Source organism: Gossypium arboreum, chromosome 9 (genome assembly GCF_025698485.1).
Source record: "Gossypium arboreum isolate Shixiya-1 chromosome 9, ASM2569848v2, whole genome shotgun sequence".
Classification (NCBI taxonomy): domain Eukaryota; kingdom Viridiplantae; phylum Streptophyta; class Magnoliopsida; order Malvales; family Malvaceae; genus Gossypium; species Gossypium arboreum.
In genome coordinates this window covers 16447746-16469473 of record NC_069078.1, presented here as the reverse complement: position 1 = coordinate 16469473, position 21728 = coordinate 16447746, and the positions used below count along the sequence as shown (strand labels likewise).

The 21728-nt window shown below is 35.0% G+C and overlaps 3 protein-coding genes across 4 annotated transcripts; 2 read left to right on the top strand and 1 right to left on the bottom strand.

Moving 5' to 3' along the window:
* Positions 1 to 556: 556 nt before the first annotated feature.
* Positions 557 to 3091, bottom strand: LOC108456047 (kelch repeat-containing protein At3g27220-like). The gene is made up of 7 exons (XM_017754639.2): positions 2726 to 3091; positions 2446 to 2610; positions 2121 to 2350; positions 1858 to 2028; positions 1659 to 1764; positions 990 to 1199; positions 557 to 901 (listed from the first exon to the last, which is right to left on the bottom strand). Exons 1-7 carry the CDS (start codon positions 2957 to 2959, stop codon positions 737 to 739), a joined length of 1281 nt encoding a protein of 426 aa, XP_017610128.1. The 5' UTR covers positions 2960 to 3091; the 3' UTR covers positions 557 to 736.
* An 803-nt stretch (positions 3092 to 3894) lies between these two features.
* LOC108454041 (cytochrome c1-2, heme protein, mitochondrial) lies at positions 3895 to 7295 on the top strand. 2 transcript variants are annotated; one of them, XM_017752341.2, is made up of 8 exons: positions 3895 to 4156; positions 4559 to 4642; positions 5181 to 5389; positions 5620 to 5899; positions 5985 to 6056; positions 6515 to 6631; positions 6761 to 6826; positions 6912 to 7295. In XM_017752341.2, the coding sequence occupies exons 1-8, from the start codon at positions 4034 to 4036 to the stop codon at positions 7026 to 7028; spliced, it is 1068 nt and encodes a 355-aa protein (XP_017607830.1). In that variant the 5' UTR covers positions 3895 to 4033; the 3' UTR covers positions 7029 to 7295. The 2 variants fall into 2 exon arrangements, with proteins under 2 accessions (XP_017607830.1, XP_017607831.1); XM_017752342.2 differs by having other exon boundaries at positions 4002 to 4156; positions 4572 to 4642.
* Positions 7296 to 10415: 3120 nt separating this feature from the next.
* Positions 10416 to 11534, top strand: LOC108455416 (uncharacterized). Its single transcript, XM_017753974.1, has one exon. It carries the CDS (start codon positions 10416 to 10418, stop codon positions 11532 to 11534), a length of 1119 nt encoding a protein of 372 aa, XP_017609463.1.
* The last annotated feature ends 10194 nt before the right edge of the window (positions 11535 to 21728 follow it).

The following is a 21728-nucleotide window of genomic DNA, read 5'->3' as shown; positions in this document are numbered from 1 at the left end:
TCTCGCTCAAAGTACAAATATTTTTCAAAAAAAATTATTACTATAAATATCATAAACCGACTTGGATTTCAAAATTTTTAAACTTCTCTTATAACTGAAAACAATTTTTTTAACTGAATTTTTCAACACATAAAAGCTTATGCCAAGCAACTCTCCTACTTATGCCTTAGCAACATCATAACAGTGGTTGCTTTAAAATTTTGCTAACCCAATTCCATCTAAGAAAGCACTATGCGTATAGAGGGTGTGCAATTGAAATTTTCTCAATTTTTAATGATTATTATAAACTTGGGTGGTATATAATATTTTGCTGTTGATAAGTGAAACTTTAGGGTTTACTTTGTAAGGAGAAAAGAAATTTGAAAGAAATGAAAATTAAAAGGATTAAATATATATATATATATATTTACTCCAAATGTTGCTTGATAAAAAGATATAAATTTAAAAAAAATTACTATTCTTTCCATCCATTATTTAATAGAGATGAAAATAAAAAGAAATAAAACAAAATATTTAAAAATGAATAATTTTAAATTAAAATAAATCTCATATTCCATTTTAAAATAATTAATTTTTATGCATTAAAATAAAAATAATCATTTAAAATAATCAGAGTGTAATGTGGTACACATGACCCTAACAAAATTTCTGATCTATTTAAAACAGCTATGACACGTAAGCTTTGTATTCCTTGAAAGAAACAGAGACGTAAATAATGTACAAACATGGTTAAGAATTAGATATTCAGTTTGGTTCTCCACAACTCTCCAATCACCTTCTTCGGTTGCGGATTATCTGGTCCTCTGTCTCGTTGTCCAGATGTAAAATACAAATATCCGTCCCAAAAACCGGCTAAGGTTGTCTTCACACGGTAAGGAAGCTTTCCGATCACCAACCAAGTCTGCAATTAGCAAATTCATTTAGCATGTTTCAGTTGCTTCCATTGCCTTAAAAAAAAGGTCTCTTTTTCAGACAAAGCTCACACATACCAGTGAATCTAAATGAAACTGGAAAACTTCCCCAACGAGAATCATCCTTTTGGTCTCTGGATGTTTTTCTGTTGTGCCGCCTGTAATTATGATCGAATTGTTGACAACTACCCAAGAACATTCTATGTGGGAGTTTGGTTTTGGCAATGGAGGTAACACTTCCCATTTCTTCATTTCAGCATCTAGCATGTAAACATCTCCATATACAACCTAAAATAATGATGAAGCATTTCAGGTTATATAAGAAACCAGAGAATCCAACATGAAAAAACATGACAGGTTAAAAAACATGTCTGAATAATGATCATCATGGCTTGCAATGTACTTATCCATTAACTAGCAATACTTTACCTCATGTCTGAACTATGAGCCAAAAGAATGGATAAAAAATGGTCAAAATGTCATCACTACATCCAACAACTTATCCTTACAAAGCAGACTAAAGAACATGTCTGCATAATGATCATCATGGCTTGCAATGAACTTATCCATTAAGTAAACTTATCCTTTCAAGGCAGACTAAATTTATCCTTAAAGGATAAAAAATGGTTAAAATGCCATCACTACAGCTAACTAAACTTATCCTTACATGGCAGACTCAAGAACATGTCTGAATAATGATCATCATGGCTTGCAATGAACATATCCATTAACGAGCTATTTATATACCTCATGTCTACGAGAACATTTGAAGATAGGTGATCCAGGTTTCGCCATAAAATCTCCCTCTTGACCGCCGATTACAAACAGTCGATCGTTTATCGCAACACAAGCCCTGTCAAAACGATTAGTCACCGCGTAAATTAGTCAATCTTTATAGGCTAGAATCCTCAAGGTATTAACATTTCCAAAAGAACAATAACAATACCTATGCGGTCCTCCACGAGGAATCGGGATCTCGGTCCGCCACTCTTTGTCCAATGCCTTGCCATCTTTTACTGCTATACTCCAATGCTCCAATCCCGGTGTGTGGCGATTCTCTTTGCTGCCTCCCATCACATGGAGTCTGCCTTTCCATAACTGAGTTGCTGGAGCATACCTGAAAATTTTTCAATGTTGAAAAAAGTTAGTTCATTCGACATTTATCCAAGTTATGTGTGGTTCATACAATCACATACCGGTGTCACATACCTTGGGGCTGGCAAAGGAGGCAAGCTTTGCCATTCCCTTGTTTGAGTATCAAGAACATAAGTACGAGATGTCGGGGCCCGACATTGGGGACCATATTGACCTGACACTACATATATGTATCTCCCATCACTTGCTACTCCTAGATGTGAATTCGCCATGTCTTTTGGTGTATCGAACTTGGCACACCATGTATTGTCAGTGAAATTAAACACATCAACATGAGAGTGCACCTGTTGTTGAAAAATCAAATACACATCAATTACATTCATCAATTCAATCTAATCAACAATTTAAAACCAAAGGGTTCATAGAATGATAAACTTACATGGTCAAGGGTACCATATCCTGAAAGAACATAAAAAAGGTTGTTAATTTGTATAGCTGAACCATCAAGGCGTGGAACTGGTGCTGATGGCATTTGTTCCCAAGCCAAATCTGGTGCTGGTAAATCCGCAAATGTTGCTGATAAAAATCTCTTCTTTTTCCCAATCTAAAATTTTACAAACAACATAGCAAAAAAAAAAAAAAAAAACTATCACCAAAAGAAGAAATTTTTAAAGAGAGGGAAAGACAAAAAAAAAAAAAGAAGAAAAAAAACACAAAACCTTGTCGTCAACGTTTTGTTGTTGTTGAGAAACAAAGATACGAGGTTTTTGAGACACCCAATTGGATGCAAACCTAAGATATGAAGAGCTAAAAGAAGAAGAAGATGCCCAGAAGAGATCTATAATGCAAGCCAATCCCAAAAGACAAAAGAAGAAGAGAACAAATATAAATTTTGTGTAACTGTTGTTGCTCTTGCTTTGATGTTGATGGTGCTGATGTAGATTTTTGCCCATTTTTCTTTTTGCAGGTTCATAAGAGTATTGCTCATCTCCATTTATTTATTAGAACGTAAAGGAAATACAGGGGTTGGAGGAGAAAAAAGAAAGACAGCTTGAGACAGCAGTAACTTTGAACTCTGCTAAAAATGTTGGGCGCCAATGGTTTTTCATTGCCTTTTGAAGTTCACTAGTTCTTGGGTAAATTACATCTCATGTCCTAAATTATGCTTCAAATTTTACATTAGTCCTAAACTATAATACTCAAAGTATCAGTTAGGTACTTTTAGCATTTGGATAGCTTGGGAATCGTATGCCACTAGTGTTTTAAAAATTAGGATAGTGGTTGAACGGTTTAAACTATGTTCAACATTCGATTTGATCAATCATATAAAAATAAATAATAAAAATATTCATAAAACATAAAAAGAATATATAAAATCCGTTCAACTGATTCAAATTGTTGACTTTTTGTTTTGACTTCCGATTTTTTATTAGTTTTGAGCAGTTCATTTAGAGGTCGGTTCAACTTCTATATTTGAACTAATGTATCAATCAATTCGATTCAAATAATACTAAATATTGCATAAAAATTATATTTTTTTATTAGATTCATGCATATTTAGCATCCAAATTAATAATTAGATTGACGAAACAACCTAATTGATACGATACTTATATTTTAAAAACTCAATTCCAACATTTTAAAATTTAGAACTTGTTTAAAACATGAATCATAATTTGAGGATGTACTGTGAAATTAATCCTTTACATTTATGTGTCTTCCGAGGTTGGAAATTCAAGGGCAATCCTCGGCTGTTGTTTTCATGATCGGTCGGTGGATGAAATGGGCTGTCTCTGCAAGAAAAAAAGGGGCCTGTCTGTTTTCCTTTTATTTATTTGTGGAGTCTCTCCTTTATGGGCTGGTTTTATTGCTGTCCACTACTTGGGTCTCATGTAACTGAAAAGACCGAACACAAGACCTGGCAGTTTTCAAGGCCATCCTAAAAGCCCAAAACCTTACTGTCTGTTGGTGGACACGCGACTCGACTAAATATCAGTCACTGTATTTTTTTTTTCCTACTATAATTTATGCTGTTTTCTCTTTTACTTTTCGTTTTGTTCCTTTGGATCTGTGAGGCAGCCGCCGGTTCCTTTGACCACCACCACCACCACCACCACCTCTCTGTGATCAACCTTCACTCTCTTTTTCAAGTTAGTTCTCTGTCTTATGCTCTCTTCACATCCTCTTTTAATCTTTGGGTTTGTTATTTTTATTATTTTTTCCTCCATAGTTGTTGGATCTGCCCCCAGATCCTCTATGTTAGGGTTTTCAAGTTCCTCCTTTTTTTCATTTTAAACTTTAACCTTTTTTTGGCTTCTTTATGCTATTCCTTAGATTGGGTTTACTGTTCTTTTTGTATTGTATGTTTATCCTTTGATTTTATGATTACCCAATTGTTTCAACACTGTTAGAGCTTTTCCTTTTTGGAGAATTTAATGATTATTTGACTGAAAAAAAGGAACCTTTATATGAATTCTCTTTTTAATCTCATTTGGTCCTCTCTTTTTTTTAACATTTTATTTGTAAATATACATTTGCTTATTAAGTTTCAGCTGAACTTTTCAGGGAAATTAGCTGAAATGGCTGGAGGATTAATCCACCAGGTTTTAAGGAGGAAGTTTCAATCACAGTCTGCTGTAAGATTCTTTCCTAGTTTTCCTTCATTGATGTTAAACTTATACTTACCTAGGGAATGAGGTTATGAAGACCATGCAATCTACATGGTTCTTACTGGATTTTCTTAGATAATCTTGAAATATTTTGCTACATGGATTCTAGTATTTGTTAAATTTTAGCAAGTTTTCATTCATTGATCCTAGTTTTCTACTTTCCTCGAGATGAATTCTAACTTTTAAGGCAAGCTTTGTCCAATTGCGGTATGTTTTCATCCTATATTACTCTTACTTGGGTGCTAATGTCTGATATGCAAGTGTGCATTGACATGGGTATGATCGGATTTTTAAAAATTTTTCCATGTATTTGGAGTATATCCTTGGAGGTTTATCTTCATACTCAAGTGTCGGATATGAGTCTTGGACATGTGCACTTCATGAACAATGAAGAGTCAGAGCAAAAAAAGTTTTCATCTCTGAATAATAATGAAAAGTTTCTATAGGATCTAACCTGGAATGGTTTTCTCCCAGTTACCAATACTTGTTCTGTATTATTGCTCAGGTTCAAGCTTTATCATGGTTTTCATCAAGGAAAGTTAATGACGATGCGGGTTCTGCTGGTATGAGGACCGTTGCACTCCTTGGAGCTGGTGTTTCAGGTTTACTAGGTTTTGCAACAGTAGCATCTGCTGATGAGGCAGAACACGGTTTAGGAGTTCCAAATTATCCTTGGCCTCACGCAGGCATCCTCAGTTCATATGACCATGCTTCGTGAGTTTTATGCCTTTCCTTGCTCTTTTTTGTTATGTGCACAAAAACGAATAAACCTTACTTGAAAAGGAAAAAAGTTGTATTTCAGTCTCAACATCCAATTGGAGAATTGGAGAAATCTATTTAGAATCTTGCAATATGGTTGTAATATTAGGTTAGCCATTGCCATACATATATTTTTACTTTTTGCTGCCAGTGTTAATGATGTGATATCAATCTTGCATGATCAGGATTCGTCGTGGTCACCAGGTTTACCAGCAAGTGTGTGCATCCTGCCACTCTATGTCCCTAATATCATACCGTGATTTGGTTGGTGTTGCGTATACGGAAGAGGAGACGAAGGCTATGGCAGCTGAGATTGAGGTGGTTGACGGTCCTAATGATGAGGGTGAGATGTTTACTCGTCCGGGTAAACTTAGTGACCGCTTTCCTCAGCCATATGCAAACGAACAAGCAGCTAGGTTTGCAAATGGAGGAGCTTATCCTCCAGATCTAAGTCTCATCACCAAAGTAATTCTCGCCTTGCTTTTTAGACCACCGTGGAAGTTATTGGTTATATATAAACTTAAGATATCATACTTGTTTATTTTTTCAGGCTCGTCATAATGGCCAGAACTATGTGTTTGCGCTTCTAACTGGTTACCGTGATCCTCCTGCTGGTGTTATGGTAAGTTCTGCTTTACACTATCTTCTGTGACATGAAATTTTGTTCTAATGCCCAATGTTGGAAACATTTAGCTTCTTCCAAAGATACTTTGTATTTATATATATTTTGCAATTGGGAGTATACAACGGAAGAGAGAATGTGGGTCTGAAGTTAGGATTAAGTTCTATAGCTCTTCGATTTGATCCATTTTAACTGCTGCTTTTCAATGTCTGTATTATGAAAACATACGTTTTAAATGCAAGGCCAATGCCTTCCTTTTGCTGTAACAGTTCAGAATTTAACCCTTCATTTCCCCTGATCCGCAGTTCTTTTCATTGTATAGCTTTTGTATGCATGCTTGTAGCACGTGCATGTACACTTTGTTGTTAATAGCTGGCTACAATTATCTAATATCAACTGAATATTTTTGGTTGAGGCTCAAGAATAATACCTAAAGTCTTCATTTTTCAATCGTGTAGATTCGTGAGGGGCTAAACTATAACCCATACTTTCCAGGAGGAGCAATTGCCATGCCTAAAATGCTTATTGATGGTGCTGTAGAGTATGAAGATGGCACCCCTGCAACTGAAGCTCAGGTCTGTTTCTGCCCTTTCATTTCATTCATATTACCTTGCCTATGTGTTTGAGAACCCCCTTATGTATTTGCATTTCATATGGGATACATTTCTCACTCTTCTGTATTATTATTGTCATATGGTGCACAGATGGGGAAAGATGTGGTGACATTTTTGTCATGGGCGGCAGAACCAGAAATGGAAGAAAGGAAGCTGGTATGTATCATATCATAAATGATTCTTTAGTCTAAAGACCTTGTTTTAACAATTAGAGTTCTGATATTTCCATCATCGAATGCAGATGGGTTTTAAATGGATATTTGTATTGTCATTGGCTTTGCTTCAAGCTGCTTACTACCGACGCTTGAGGTGGTCGGTTCTCAAATCTCGCAGGCTGGTACTTGATGTTGTGAACTAGCCTCCTCCCCCTCAAGTTTCTCGCTTTTTGTGGATTTGATTCGGCAATAATTGCTTATCGGGATGTTCTAGGTTCTGCCATGACCAAAGTGGTGAGTAAGTCTTTTTTTTCAGAGTTGAGAAGAAATAAGCTGCTCGACACACATGCATTAAATATTTTTTTGGTTTAAGACTTGAATTTCATTTAGTTATCTTTTTGGATATGTTTGAATACTTGAATCACCGTTCTCAGTGCCGAGTAAGATGAATGGAATCGGTTAAACACAAAGCATTTGCAACCCTCTTCTTTTACTATATTTCTTTTGCTGAACTAGTTAATCATTGGAGTTTCTTTGCTGAAATAGTTTCTTTTACTATATTATTTATTCGAGTTGACTTGAAATTCGATTTTTTTTTTTTTAATTTTTTGAATTGAATCAAGTTTTGCACACCCTTAACCTGTTAATACTTTCTTGTTGTCGTGAGATACGAATTTCATTGCTTAAAAAAGGTTTTTGATGCAAGTGAAGCATGCAAAATGCTTTCTTTTCCTTTTATTCCCCTTGTAGTGTCATCGTGGTGATTTCGATATCACTTACGTACTGTATATTGTAAGTAATATTTTGGTAAGAGTCAATATTTTACAAAGAATCAAGTACTTTTGAGTCTAAGAATCCATATTATTGTATAAATTGAATTGGATCAATTTACGTTTGGGAATTTTTTGTGCGTGAATTTATTTAATGATGTTTTAATACAGAGAATAAGGTATCAAAAATAACAAAGATATATTTAAGTAGCATTTGTATTAAGAATTGTTTCAAATATTGTTAAATATTAATCATTATAATATTCTTAAATTTAGATTATGAGCCATATAATTTGATAATAAAAATAAATGCATTTTTTTACTAACAATTAACAAACGAAAAAAAGTAATTTTACTTGATTCGTAAGTACCCAATCTTCAAATTTTCAATTTTAACTCAATTAGTCTTCATGTTTTGGACTTTAACTCGTCTAAATATCTCCAAATAGTTAGTCTAATACTTTTGTTCTAAAACTTGTCAAATAGACAAGTAAAATAATGAAATAGTATCTTAAGTTGTGGCCATTGTTTCGGCCATCGAAACAGCCACATAATTTTCCCTTATCTCCAAATGCATCAACAATCTCCCCTTTAGTAAATTTTGAACAAACCATATATAGAGAAAAATAAAGTCATCATACAAATTCTCCCCCCTAAAGATCTCTCCCTTAAACAAATTATCTCAACTATCTCATCTCAAAGTAATATAACTATTAATGTAGGTATTAGCATAGTAAAGACAAAAATATAAGCTTGTTAACGTGATCCAAAACATACAAGGGTAGGAGTATAAAGTTACTGGATTGAGTGGACATTTGCACACAGAGTAGAAGAATTATCATACTAAATTGATGAGAATCGGAACCCTAAGTTTGTGGTTATTGTTGCCAAAAAAAAAACATACTTCACTACTTTTTTTTTGTTCAATGATTGCAAATGGAGCACTGAAGCTATTTGGCCATGATATCAAACTTCATGACCAATAGTTTACTGTTGTGTGCTTTGAGGTTATTGATCTACCTTTCATTGGTAGGAATTCCATTAAAAAGAAACTTTAGGAGTCTCTGATCAACAATTGATGTGCTTGAGGATTTAGAAATTGTGCTAGAATCCTTGCTAACAGTTTTAGGAACTGTTATGTCTTCAGTAGGGGCTTCTCTTGTACATTACCAGGGTTTAGAGGAGCATGCCTGCCTTCTAACCACTTGTGAGAAAACTTTAATTTTGGAGTAATATTCTTATACTTTTTAGTAGTTTTAACAATTTTGTCGTTTTGCAAAAACATGATTTGAAATATGAAAGACGGATAGGAGAGACTAAGCTTACTGTAAACTTTTTTAGCATGATGATAGATCTCAGAACTTCACTTATTAGCCTTATAATTTGAAATATGAAAGTCTTAAGTATCAAATTGGATTCCTACTCCCACCTTCCTTAGCAAAGCAACCATCTTCTTGATCATATTGTGCCTTTGACTATTGGGAAGCCAATTCCCTGTGGCTATGGCATAAAGTGCAACATAAGTTAGTTATAGGGCTAATAAGTGAAGTCCTGAACCAACTGGCCATGTGAGGTGAACTCCATTGGTAATTTGGGCAGCAGTAGTGTCTTTAGATTCCCCAATTTCACATTCTTGGTGCAAGGATGGTGTAGGAAGTGTCTAATTTGTAAAGGCCTGAACTGTTGGATATGGTGTCCTACGTGTAGTATATTCATTTGTATACTTGTAGCTTTTTCGAACAGATTGATTAATAAAAATATTCATGAATTATATTAATATTCTTGGTCTAATGTCTTCAAGTGGTTTTGCATGTAAATTGAAATAGAAGCAAATATTAGTTCACTGGTTGTCTATTGTTTAACTAATACTAAGCAACATTACTTTTGTCAGATCGTAATATAGAAAGACAATTTATATTAGTAAATGAACCTAAATATGTCCTTAGTCAAATCAAAAATGAGAAAATCGATTGAGAGACTAATATGTCATCTATCAAGTTCAACTAAGGAGATGTTTTGTCTTGGCCATCGGAGCAGATGACTCATAGAAGATAGAGACATAGATGTAATTGATTGGACTGACAGTACATCGAACATGACCCAAGTAAAATGAATAGTTTCTAAATTTGTTTATGGATTTATTCACTTGTGATGATCATAGTGTGACATATATTTATCCTGAGTGGATGATGGATTATGTATGTGTGACTTGTATACTTTGATGTAAGTAAAGCATGAGTTCAAAAAGATAAGGAATTAAAAGCTGCTACGTTGAATATATGACTTTTGTAGTATATAGCATCATTCACAATAATGAAGTTCATAGCCCAAGGCATGGGTAAATGATATCCTCTCATTGACATGATAGATCAAAAGTAAATATGGTTACGGGTCGTTCGTCTTTGTGATGAATGACTTAATTATTATTTGATAGTAATTGGTTTTTCATGAAGAAGTATGTAATTGTTACCATGAGATAAAATAGGATCATATTGGAAGAGTTGAATTATCCCAAAGAGATTAAGGATATCCTATGAGGGTAATACAATTATGAAAAGGTCACCAGACAAGCACTGATCGAGTAGCTTTCGTAATGGTATGTTATTAGGGAGAGCTCAATAATGATACTATAGTGAAATGACTTCGTGACTAAATGAGTTTATAATTTATAGGCGAAAAGGTGGAACTTAATTATAAATCATTTGAGCCCTAATCACATATGTCCAATTGGTCCCTCCACTAGCTCATTGAAACCGAAATGAATTGTATGATGAATCAAATAACAAAAATGAATAGAAATAAATATCTAAAAAAAATAGAATGGCTGACGGAATTTTGGCTGCTGGTGGTTCGTTAGGAAGAGCTATAAAGAAAACCAGAATGAGGTCAGATGAACCTCTGGATCTAGACAATCCTATTGTGGATGAACAGGGAAGATCAGTACCGACGGGGGAAAATCTCACTGCTTCATGGAAGGACAAGTTACTAGGTTCCTTTGTGAACAAAGGCTCTTCTCATGATGAGGAAGATTTTAAATTAAATGATGGTGATGTTTCAAAGGAGATGATCGATGGTGTTCCTTCAATTACCTTCTCTGAACGCGTTCATAACTTTATTACCCAGCGCCTGGCTAGGACGGTGATTGTGAAGCTACTGGGTCGCAAGATCTCCTACCACGCCATGTCGAATAAACTTCAAGCGATATGGAAAGCTAATAAAAAATTACAAGTTCTCGATCTGAAGAATGATTATTTCTCGGTCCGTTTTCAAGACGAGAATGAGTACATTACTACGATATCAAGAGGTCCATGGATAATTTTTGGTCATTACTTAATGGTTAGGCCATGGACAAGAAGCTTCTCAACGGATCAAGCATTTCCCAATAATCTGCTGGTTTGGGTTAGGTTACCCGGGTTACTAGAAGGGATGTACAACACAAGCCTATTGAAATTTATTGGTGGAGTGATCGGGCCGGTTGCCAGAATAGATCAAAATACTGATAACAAAGCTAGAAGAAAATTTGCCCGAATTACGGTTTTTGTTGATCTAGACCAACCTCTAGTGTCTAAGATTGTGATCGATGGTAGGATCCAACGGGTGGAGTATGAGTCTTTACCGGTGGTATGTTTCGACTGTGGGCGGTATGGACACAATCGGGAGATTTGTCCTTACAGATCGGATAAAGAGAATGAACCATTTACGGTGGAGAATCCCTTACCAAGGAATGTGCCTGAAATCCCAAAATACGTTGAGGAGGACAGATATGGTCCTTGGATGCTTGTTGAACGGAAACAAAGGAGAAAAAACCGACCGGCACCAGAAAAACCAATTAAAGACATGAAGGCCGGCGAGAGTAAAGGGTCTAGATTTGAATCTTTAAGCGAAATTCGGGGCGATAATTTAGGGGGTCAGATTCAAGATATTAATGGGGGGATATGATCCAGGTTAACCAGGTGCAAATTGAGGGAGATAAGACGCAATTTGAGGAAGGTAAGAAGAAGGAAACAACAAAACGAGCTTCTTTCATTAATTCCAGTGGGAGGATCAGAAGCAAGAATAAGTATTTTAACAAGAGGAAGGGCCCAATGTTAGATGGTGGACTGAAAGTTGGTCGGAAGATTTTGAAACCGTCAAACTCACTTAGTGGGCCGTCTTCTAGCTTTGCTAAGAACCCATTTGATGATGGATCTAAAATGAGACCCATTTTACTTAGAGAGAGTATGGGGAATTTTCACTTTCAAGCAGCAGGCCCGAAACTGGATGGAGGGAAGCATTTGGCAATGGTTTTTCCTTCTAATGAAAAGACGATCGTAGTTGGTAAGAGTGGTCAGGAAAATATGTCCTCTTCTCTGTTAAGTCGCACTGGGGAAAATTCTGGCCAACGACCAAATCGACGAGTTGGGAAAGAGGTGGGGGAAAATACTGAGCAAGAACCTTTAATTTTGTCTTTGAATAAGGAATTATCGGTATCAGTTGTGGAAGCAGTAGAAGAAATCATCCATGGGTTGCACAGCCACGCGGGTGAAAACTCTAAAGGAATGGCTGAGGTGGTGATGGGTGATGGCTCAGAAGATGAGTTGTTGGAAGATGCTGATGGAGTCTGATTTTGGGGTAAGGGCCCTTCTTTAATCTATTTTTTTTAGATTTTTTATGGAAGCAGACTTTCGTTTTCTGTTTTGGAATTGCCAAGGTTGTGGTCATCCACGTTTTCATAAAATATTGAAAGAGTATAGTAGAGAATGTAGTTTAGATTTTGTTGCCCTTTTTGAGGTCAGGATTAGTGGTGCCAGGGATGAGTCTATGATTGCTAAGTTGGGGTTTGAATACTCGTTTAGGGTAGAAGCAACAGGCTTTGCTGGTGGAATATGGCTGTTGTGGAATGAGGGCTCGAGTGTGGAGCTTCCGAAGGTACACCCACAATTTATTCATGCACGAATCTAGAATTGGAAATGTCGCAGACCCTTTCTTTGTACAGCAGTATATGCGAGCCCCCAACCAGGGTTAAGGTCTCAGCTATGGAGTCAACTTGATCTTATAGCTTCGAAAGTAAATGAACCGTGGCTTCTGTCGAGCGATTTCAATGTGATTATGTGTGCTGATGAACGTCAAGGAGGAGCCGTTACTAGTAAAATTGGGTGCTCTTTATTCAAGAATTTTTTCTTTCAGAATGGCTTTCTAGATTTGGGTTTTCAAGGGCTGAAGTTCACATGGAGCAAGGGCCAGCTGTTTCAGAGACTTGATCAGTCCTTTTGTAATGGTGAATGGCAGAATTTTGCTCCAAATACTTTGGTATGACATCTTTACAAGTTTAAGTTTGATCATCGCCCTTTGATGGTCTTCATGAATCCGGAAAGGATTGATAGGGGCACTTGACCATTTCGTTTTCTTGCTAGTTGGTTAGCCCATCCTGAGTTTCAAGATGTAGTTGTGAATGTGTGGAATTCTGAAAATGGCATTTCGCAAAATCTTGAAGAGTCCTCGAAGGCAGTACAGGTTTGGAACAGGACTGTGTTTGGTAATATTTTTTATAGGAAAAAGAGGAAGTTGAGAGAACTTGAACAAGTGCAGAAGGTGTTAGAAAGAAGATACAGTGCTAAGCTTAGAATCAGAGAGTCTGAAATTCGGCTTGAGTTAGAGCACATCCTTCATCAGGAAGAACTGTTTTGGTTCCAAAAATCTCGAAACGAATGGCTTTTGAATGCGGATCGAAATACGGCTTTCTTTCACAATTGTACGATGAAGCGAATGAGACGTAATAAATAAAAGTGCTACTGATAGAAGGGGTCGGGTGGTGTTTCGAGAATGATATGTTACAAAGACATGCGACGGAGTATTTTTCAAAGTTATATACTGTAGATAACTATTTGACATAAAGTTTTTCTGTGCGTGGGCACTTCCCGAAGCTTGAGACTAATGTTATAACAAACTTGTTGTCAGAAGTCACTGAAGAAGAGGTTCGTCGAGCTGTTTTTAGTATGAGTCCTCTTAAGACACCTGGGGTGGATGGGTTTCACGCCAAATTTTATCAAGCCAATTGGGAGATTGTGGGGGATAGTGTGTTTAATCTTGTCAAACGTGTTTTTTCGGGAGAAGGGTTGGATCCCAAGATTAATAAACTCTCTTAGTGCTTATTCCTAAATTTCTTAGAGTTGAAACAATAAACCAATTTCGTCCCATTAGCTTGTGCAATGTTTTGTACAAGATAATTACCAAGACGATCGTAATCCGTCTTCGTCAAACTATGCAAACGTTGGTTAAAAAAAATCAATCAAGTTTTATCGCTTCACCGAATATATCTGACAACATAATCATAGCTTAAGAAGTTATTCATACTATAAAGACCATAAAAAGTAAAAAATGGTGGATGGTCGTTAAAGTGGATCTTGAGAAGGCTTATGACAGGATTCGATGGGATTTTCTTAAGGATACTTTGTATGACGCTGGGTTATCGGCAACGCTTGTGCGATCTATCATGCATTGTATTTCTTCTTCTTCCTTTCAACTTCTCTAGAATGGTACTCTTTCGGAAAATTTTATCCCATCTAGGGGTGTGCGTCAAGGGGATCCTTTATCTCTATATTTGTTTGTTCTTGGCATGGAATGTCTGTGACATCTTATTGAAAATTCGGTGGAAGAAGGGGCATGGGAACCAATTAGACTTTCACGACGTGGGCTGGGAATTTCCCATCTCTTCTTTGCTGATGACCTCTTACTCTTTGGTAGAGCTACGAGTCAAGGGGCAGATTGTCTTAGAAATGTGTTGGAGAGTTTTTGTTGGTTCTCTGGTCATAAAGTCAATAGACAAAAAACGCAGGTATTTTTCTCAAGTAATGTGTCAGATTTAGCAGCTAATGAAATAAGTGCAAAGTTGGGTTTCACTAGAGTGGAGGACTTGGGAGTTTACCTTGGTATGCTTCTCTTTCATCATAGGGTTGGGAGGAATACTTTCTCTTTTGTGTTAGATAAAGTTTGAAACCGTTCAGAAATGTGTTGGAGAGTTTCTGTTGGTTCTCTGGTCATAAAGTCAATAGACAAAAGACGCAGGTATTTTTCTCAAGCAATGTGTCAGATTTAGCAGTTAATGAAATAAGTGCAAAGTTGGGTTTCACTAAAGTGGAAGACTTGGGAGTTTACCTTGGTATGCTTCTCTTTCATCATAGGGTTGAGAGGAATATTTTCTCTTTTGTGTTAGATAAAGTTTGAAACTGTTTAAATGGATGGGATGCTCAAAAGTTATCTTTTGTTGGAAGGCTAACTTTGGTGAAGTCGGCCTTACTGTCGATTCCAAATTATTTTATGACAACAGCCCGAACCCAGTTACGATTTGTAAGGAAATTGAAAAGGTGGCTCGTTCTTTCCTCTGGGGATCTAATAGTGAAAGGAGAAAGGTGGCTCTTGTAAGTTGGAATGATGTATGCAGACCAATGGATAAAGGCGATCTTGGTGTTCGGCGTTTACATGATCAAAATATGCTCTTCCTTTTAAAATTGGGCTTTAATTTAGTGACAAACACGGATGCGCTATGGGTAAGGATTCTTAGGAGTAAATATAATATCCATGGAATTATTCCTAATGATCTAAATCGGAGTAATTGTTCCTATATTTGGAGATCCATTGCGAAGGTCTGGGGTGAAGTGAAAAAAGGTTTTGTTTGGATAATTCAGGATGGGCGAATTACTAACTTCTGGAATGATATCTGGATTCATGATCTAGGACCTCTAAAATCTCATTTCATTGGGAGAGGTAATCTTGACGAAACCATTCGCGGCTGTGACGTATTAATTGCAGAAGCGGATTGAAATACCACTTGGCTCTCAACAGTTCTTCCTAGAGAGATTGTTAGCCGAGTACAAGCTTGCAATTCTCCAGTAGGGGGATCGGGAGTGGATCATCTTTTTTGGAGGTGGATGACCGCTGGAAAATTTTCTATACGCGAGTCGTACAAATATATTTGTTGCACCTCCACATTAGATCAGCTCAAGGATGATGAAACCATTTGGAAAATGAAAGTTCCTCAAAGAGTTAAGACGTTCTTGTGGATGCCTGTTCGGAATAAGATTCTAACAAACGCGGAGCACGTACGAAGAGGTATGTCCTTTAGCCCTTTTTGTGAACTGTGTGGTAAGTTGCATGAGTCTGCCATACATGTTGTGAGAGATTGTGTTTTGCTCAATTTGTGTGGAAACAAGTGTTACCTAGGAATGTTTGGAATGTTTTTTTCAATCTTGATATTAGGGAATGGGTACATTGGAATGTCTTGAATAAAGGGCAGATTATTGTTGATGGTGGGGATTGGAAGGCTCTCTTCTCGATAGTAACTTGGTTCATTTGGAAGAACCGTAATGAGTTTATTTTTACAAGTGCTAGTAGGAGCAGCCATGAACTCATCACATTGACATTTGCTTGGACAAAATCGTGTGGGTACAGCACTAAGTTGACCCAATTAGTTTGCTCGTTCAGAACTGATAAAAAATGGCAGCGTCTCAAGGTAGGTTGGGTTAAGATTAATGTTGATGGCTCTGTTATGACAAATTATACCAAAGCAGCGGTTGGAGGTGTTGTTCTAGACTGGAATGGGAAGTGGCTGATAGGGTTTAATATGGTAACAGGGATGGATAAAATATTCAGGATTGAGGCACGAGCGATTGTTGAAGGAATGAAACTGGCTTGGTTGAATGGGTACAAACAGGTGGAGATTAATTGTGATAATGCGATGCTTACTGAGACTATTTGTAATGGGTTCGCATCAATTAGCAATATTGAAGAAGTCCGGTTAATTCATGAATGGTGTAAGAAGGATTGAAAGTGAAGTTTCGGTATGTAGGGCGAGAGAGTAATAAGGTCGCTGATTGGCTGGCAAAAGCGGCAATAGGGAGAATTAACTAGCTGGCCCTATTTCCAAATCCACCAAATTTCGTAATTCATCTACTTGAAGAGGATAGTAATGTTCACTCATATGAAGAAAGCTCGTCCGTTGTTTCTTCCTAGTTAATAGGAATGTCTTCTTTTTTACCAAAAAAAATGAATAGAAATGATAAAGCTAGATGTTAGGATTTTAACCCGATTAAGTAACGAACAAGAAAATAGCAGAATAAATTGAGAAATTAAACACACAAATTTAACGTGGAAAAACCCCTCTAAAGAGGATAAAAAACCACGGGCAAAGATAATTTTACTATAATGACAAAAGAACGAAGAGTACAAAATATGGAGATAAAAACTAAATCCCGAAAACCGAAAACAAAGAATCCACAAAACGTAAAACAAAATTCTCTAAATGTGTTATGAGTTCTAATCTCTAATGGGTATATATTTTCTAAGGTTGTAAAAGAGCCTATTTATAGGCTAAATTCATAGATCAAATAATAATAAAATAATCTAAACTAATCAGTGTTTGATTGAAACAAGTAAACAGAGTTTAACTGAAAGACTATTTTTCAAATTTGACTGAAAATAGGAGTCATATTTAACAAATCTTCACCTTGACTCATATTTCCACAATGTCATCTTTGCCAAAGCCCGCCACGAGCCTATCTTGAACTATGCAGGGAATTAACTGAGTCGAATTTGTGCTTAGAAACTGGAAGACTTCTAGCCTTCGATTTGTACACTGGCAAATCAAAACTAACCCGGTCGATTTTCACGAACACAGAGCCCTAACTTTTCAAAACCTGCATCCAAAAGAGAACCCCTCTTCAACGAAACAGTCATACCTTTTTCCCTTCTATGACCAAGTTGCCTCCGCTCTAAACAAGTTGACTTCAACTCCGTAACGGACGAGGGACGTTAGATTTCACCGGTCACTGTATAACCTTCCAGAATATAAAGACTGTCGGTTCTTTTACCTTTTAACAAAACGAGTGCTCCACGAGATACTTTAATACCGCTCGACTCGATGTTGATTTTGCATCCTTTCAAGTCTAAAATACTTAAGGAGATGAGATTCTTTCATAAATCAGGTACATACCTGACATCTGAGAGTGTCCTAATCGTCCCATCGTGCATCTAAATTTTAAAAGTACCAATACCAATTACCTTACTAGATGAATCGTTTCCCATGCACACAACTCCACCTTCAATCGAACTGTATGTGGAGAACCATTCTCTATTGGGACACATGTGGAAAGAACATCCTGAATCTAGGATCCACTTGGACGTGAGCTTGGTGTTATCACTTGTTGACACTAACAAGAAATCATCCTCATTTTCATCGGCCAAATTAGCACCAGCTACATCTTCCTCATTACTCTCAACAGCTTTTTTATTTCGCAGTTTATAACAATCTGCTTTGACGTGACCTAATTTTTTACAATAGCGACACCTTTTATCTCGTTTCTTTGATGCTACCAAAACGGAAGCTTGCCTATCTGTCTTGCTATCCAAATGAAGCTCATTGTCGAGTTTATCTCTACTCAACAAATGACCCTTCACATCTTTGAACGAGAGTTTGTCTCTGCCATAAATCAGGGTCTCCCTGAAAGACTTGTATGAAGGGGGTAAAGAGCACAATAGTAGCATAGCCTGATCTTCATCGTCAATATGAACCCCAACATTCTTTAAATCATTTAAAAGAGTAATGAATTGACTAATGTGATCTCTAAGAAGTTCACCTTCGTTCATGCGAAACGTAAATAGACGTTGTTTCAACACTAAACGGTTAGCTAGAGACTTAGTCGCATAAAGAGTTTCTAACCTTTTCCACAAGGCAGATGAGGTCTTCTCCATCAATACCTCCTACAATACTGTATTCGTGAGGCACAACTGGATTGCAGATAAAGCCTTTTCATCAAGCTCTTTCCATTCTGTTTTATTTAGATTCTCAGGCTTTTTTCTAATAACAACCTTTTTCAAGCCTGATTGAACTAGAATTGCCATCATCCGAACTTGCCACAGATTAAAATTTGTCTCACCATCGAACTTCTCAATTTCAAACATTGTTGTTGCCATCTCTGAACGGGCTGATCTATGAAAATTAAACTAGCTCTGATACCACTTGTTAGGATTTTAACCCGATTAAGTAACGAACAAGAAAATAGCAGAATAAATTGAGAAATTGAACACACAAATTTAACGTGGAAAAACCCCTCTAAAGAGGATAAAAAATCACGGGCAAAGATAATTTTACTATAATGACAAAAGAACGAAGAGTACAAAAGATGGAGATAAAAACTAAACCCCGAAAACCCAAAAACAAAGAACCCACAAAACGTAAATACAAAATTCTCTAAATGTGTTATGAGTTCTAATCTGTAATGGGTATATATTTTCTAAGGTTGTAAAAGAGCCTATTTATAGGCTAAATTCATAGATCAAATAATAATAAAATAATCTAAACTAATCAGTGTTTAATTGAAACAAGTAAACAGAGTTTAACTGAAAGACTATTTTTCAAATTTGACTGAAAATAGGAGTCATATTTAACACTAGATAAATGATTTGTATAGTATTCTAGCACTTATGGCATTTCAATTGCCTTTCGACATGTTCCGTATAATTATTAAGTTATTCATTCTCATTTTATGCATGTAAAAAAAATTACATTCTTTACAATTTCAATTCTATGACCAATACACAGTTGTTTATATATATATATATATATATATATATATATATATATCATAATATATCTTAATTTATTTTCTTGCCAATTGTCTAATATCAATCAAATTCAAATTTTCTACTCTATTCAAATCAATCTTTGCCTTGACATTCAATTGTTAATACGCCAAATCAATTCAAGTCATCGATAATAACTTACTTCAACTATGTACATGGTAAAATAACATGACATAAACATATAGCACAATCAATAATTAGTCAATTTACAATCAATTATTATTTTATACAAACTTTACAATTTATTTAATTTAGTCCTTAAAACCGGAACTGACATAACTTTCAATCTAAAGCTTCAAATTGAAACTGATTTTCGCTATTAACCATTACAGACCTCCTCTTTCTCATTTATAATGTCAATTTTATAATTTATTCAATTTAGTCCCTAATGTATGAAACTATCAATTAACTTCACAATTTAGTCATTTTTCACCTCTAAACTTAAAATCTATCAATATAACACCCAAAACTTCAAGAAATCAACACGAATAACTCCTTAAAACTTTAACAATTTTACAAATTGATACATAGGCTAGCAAAATTAAACTACCATGATCTCAAAAACATTAAAATTATAAAAAAGAAAAAACTAAATTGAGCTAACCAATTTGTTGCCAATGTTTGAAACCCTTAGGCCATTCCTCCTTTTTCTTCTTGAGCTATTTGGTGTTGAAGGATGGATAAAACCATTTTCTCCTTCCTTCCACCATGTTATATTTCTATTTTATTTTATCAATTTTACTTATTTTAATTTTAATTATAATATAAAAATAAATTAATAGTTTCTACCGTCCACTTAACAAATTAAGGTGGGTTATTTTCCAAATTAGATCTTAAGTTAATTGCAATTTAAGTCCTAAATTTATTTCCTAATTAAAAATCTATAATGATTGAACTTTACAAGTTAGTCCCTATACCTTAATTAATCACTATTTCGCCAAAATTACCTATCCAAAATTTAATTCAACCACTTAATACCTCTATAAATATTTAATAAAAATATTTATAGACTCAATTTATGGAAATAGGATCTTGAAACCGCATTTTCTAACACTATTGACTTTCAGATCATTACAATCCCTATTAACCTGACAGATACACTTTTGACTCGAGACAGATACTCGGATCGTCTAACCAACACCAAGATCATAATTTTGTACCATAAAGTTGAAAAGAAATATTTTATTTTAATATTGAAATTTATTTTAATTAAATATGCATACCTTGCTATAATATGTATTAGATAGATTAGATGTGTCACATTTTGTATTTCAAAAGTTTTTTTAAATATATATTTAAAAAAGGTTTATTTACTTAAAATAATAAAAAAATCATATATCCTATATTTACAAAATTAAATATTCATATTTTAAAATTAGATTTTCGACATATTTGAAAAATACCTCTATGGAAAAAAAGAAAAGAATATATTTAATTTTAGGAACTTAATTTTTATTAAAATGTTATTTGTATATTCATTTTTATTAAAAACTTAATTGATAAACATATAGATAATTGTATTTATTTTATTAAAAACTTAATTAAAAAATATTTTTGTAATCTTTATTTTTAAACTGTAATTTTCATGTTAGTTTCATTAAAATCTACAAAAAAAAAACATGTTCATAAGTTCTTTTTCATTGCACATAATTTTTTTAAATTAAATAATTCATTAAAATATCAAATCTCAATTATGGATACAAATATTAACCACATTAATTATTTCTATGGATAATTTATTTACAGTCTCCGTTTTGCAATGAATAAAATTTAGTACTAATTGGTAACTTTTAACACTAATTTAATAAAATTTATATTAAAAACAATAAACTACCGTTGTAAGAGGTGAAAGGTAAGCTCCATCAACACAACAAAGATTTCAAACTCAACATCAAATGAACATTATAACATGTTGATAATTGACTGTCACAACTCAAACACGACATATTTGAAGTGATTGTAAGCACTTAATACCTTAAGGAAATCAACCTTAAATGGTCTAAAACGGAGGGTAAAAATCGACAAAAGATTCGAGCTTCCACCAAACCAAAGAGGAAGAGACAAAACCATCCCTAAAATCACTTGTAAAAGCAAGACTACATGCATATGTAAAACTAAAAAACGTGTTAGAAGACTAGACAAAAACTTCTAAAAGTGAAGACTTATTAAACTATAGAAGATAAACAATATATATATATATATATATATATACATAAAACTTAAGTCAACACAAGTTTAAACCAACTCATGAAATTATTTATTATTCTAAAATACACTCAAAATAGAAACGGATTGTTCAATACATAATGACTGAAGCTAACTTTGGTTGGTTAATCCGATCAGTTCATCGATGGTCGGCAAGTAAGACTCCGCCCCTATCACTTAAACTTAAAGGCAGGCCCGCCCAAGGAAGAAAGAACAACCAGGGCTATATTCATGCAACAGTGCTTACAGCAGCTCGTAGTTATTGTATGCGTGGGACTGTCATTTGTCCATCACAACTTGTGAAGATAACAA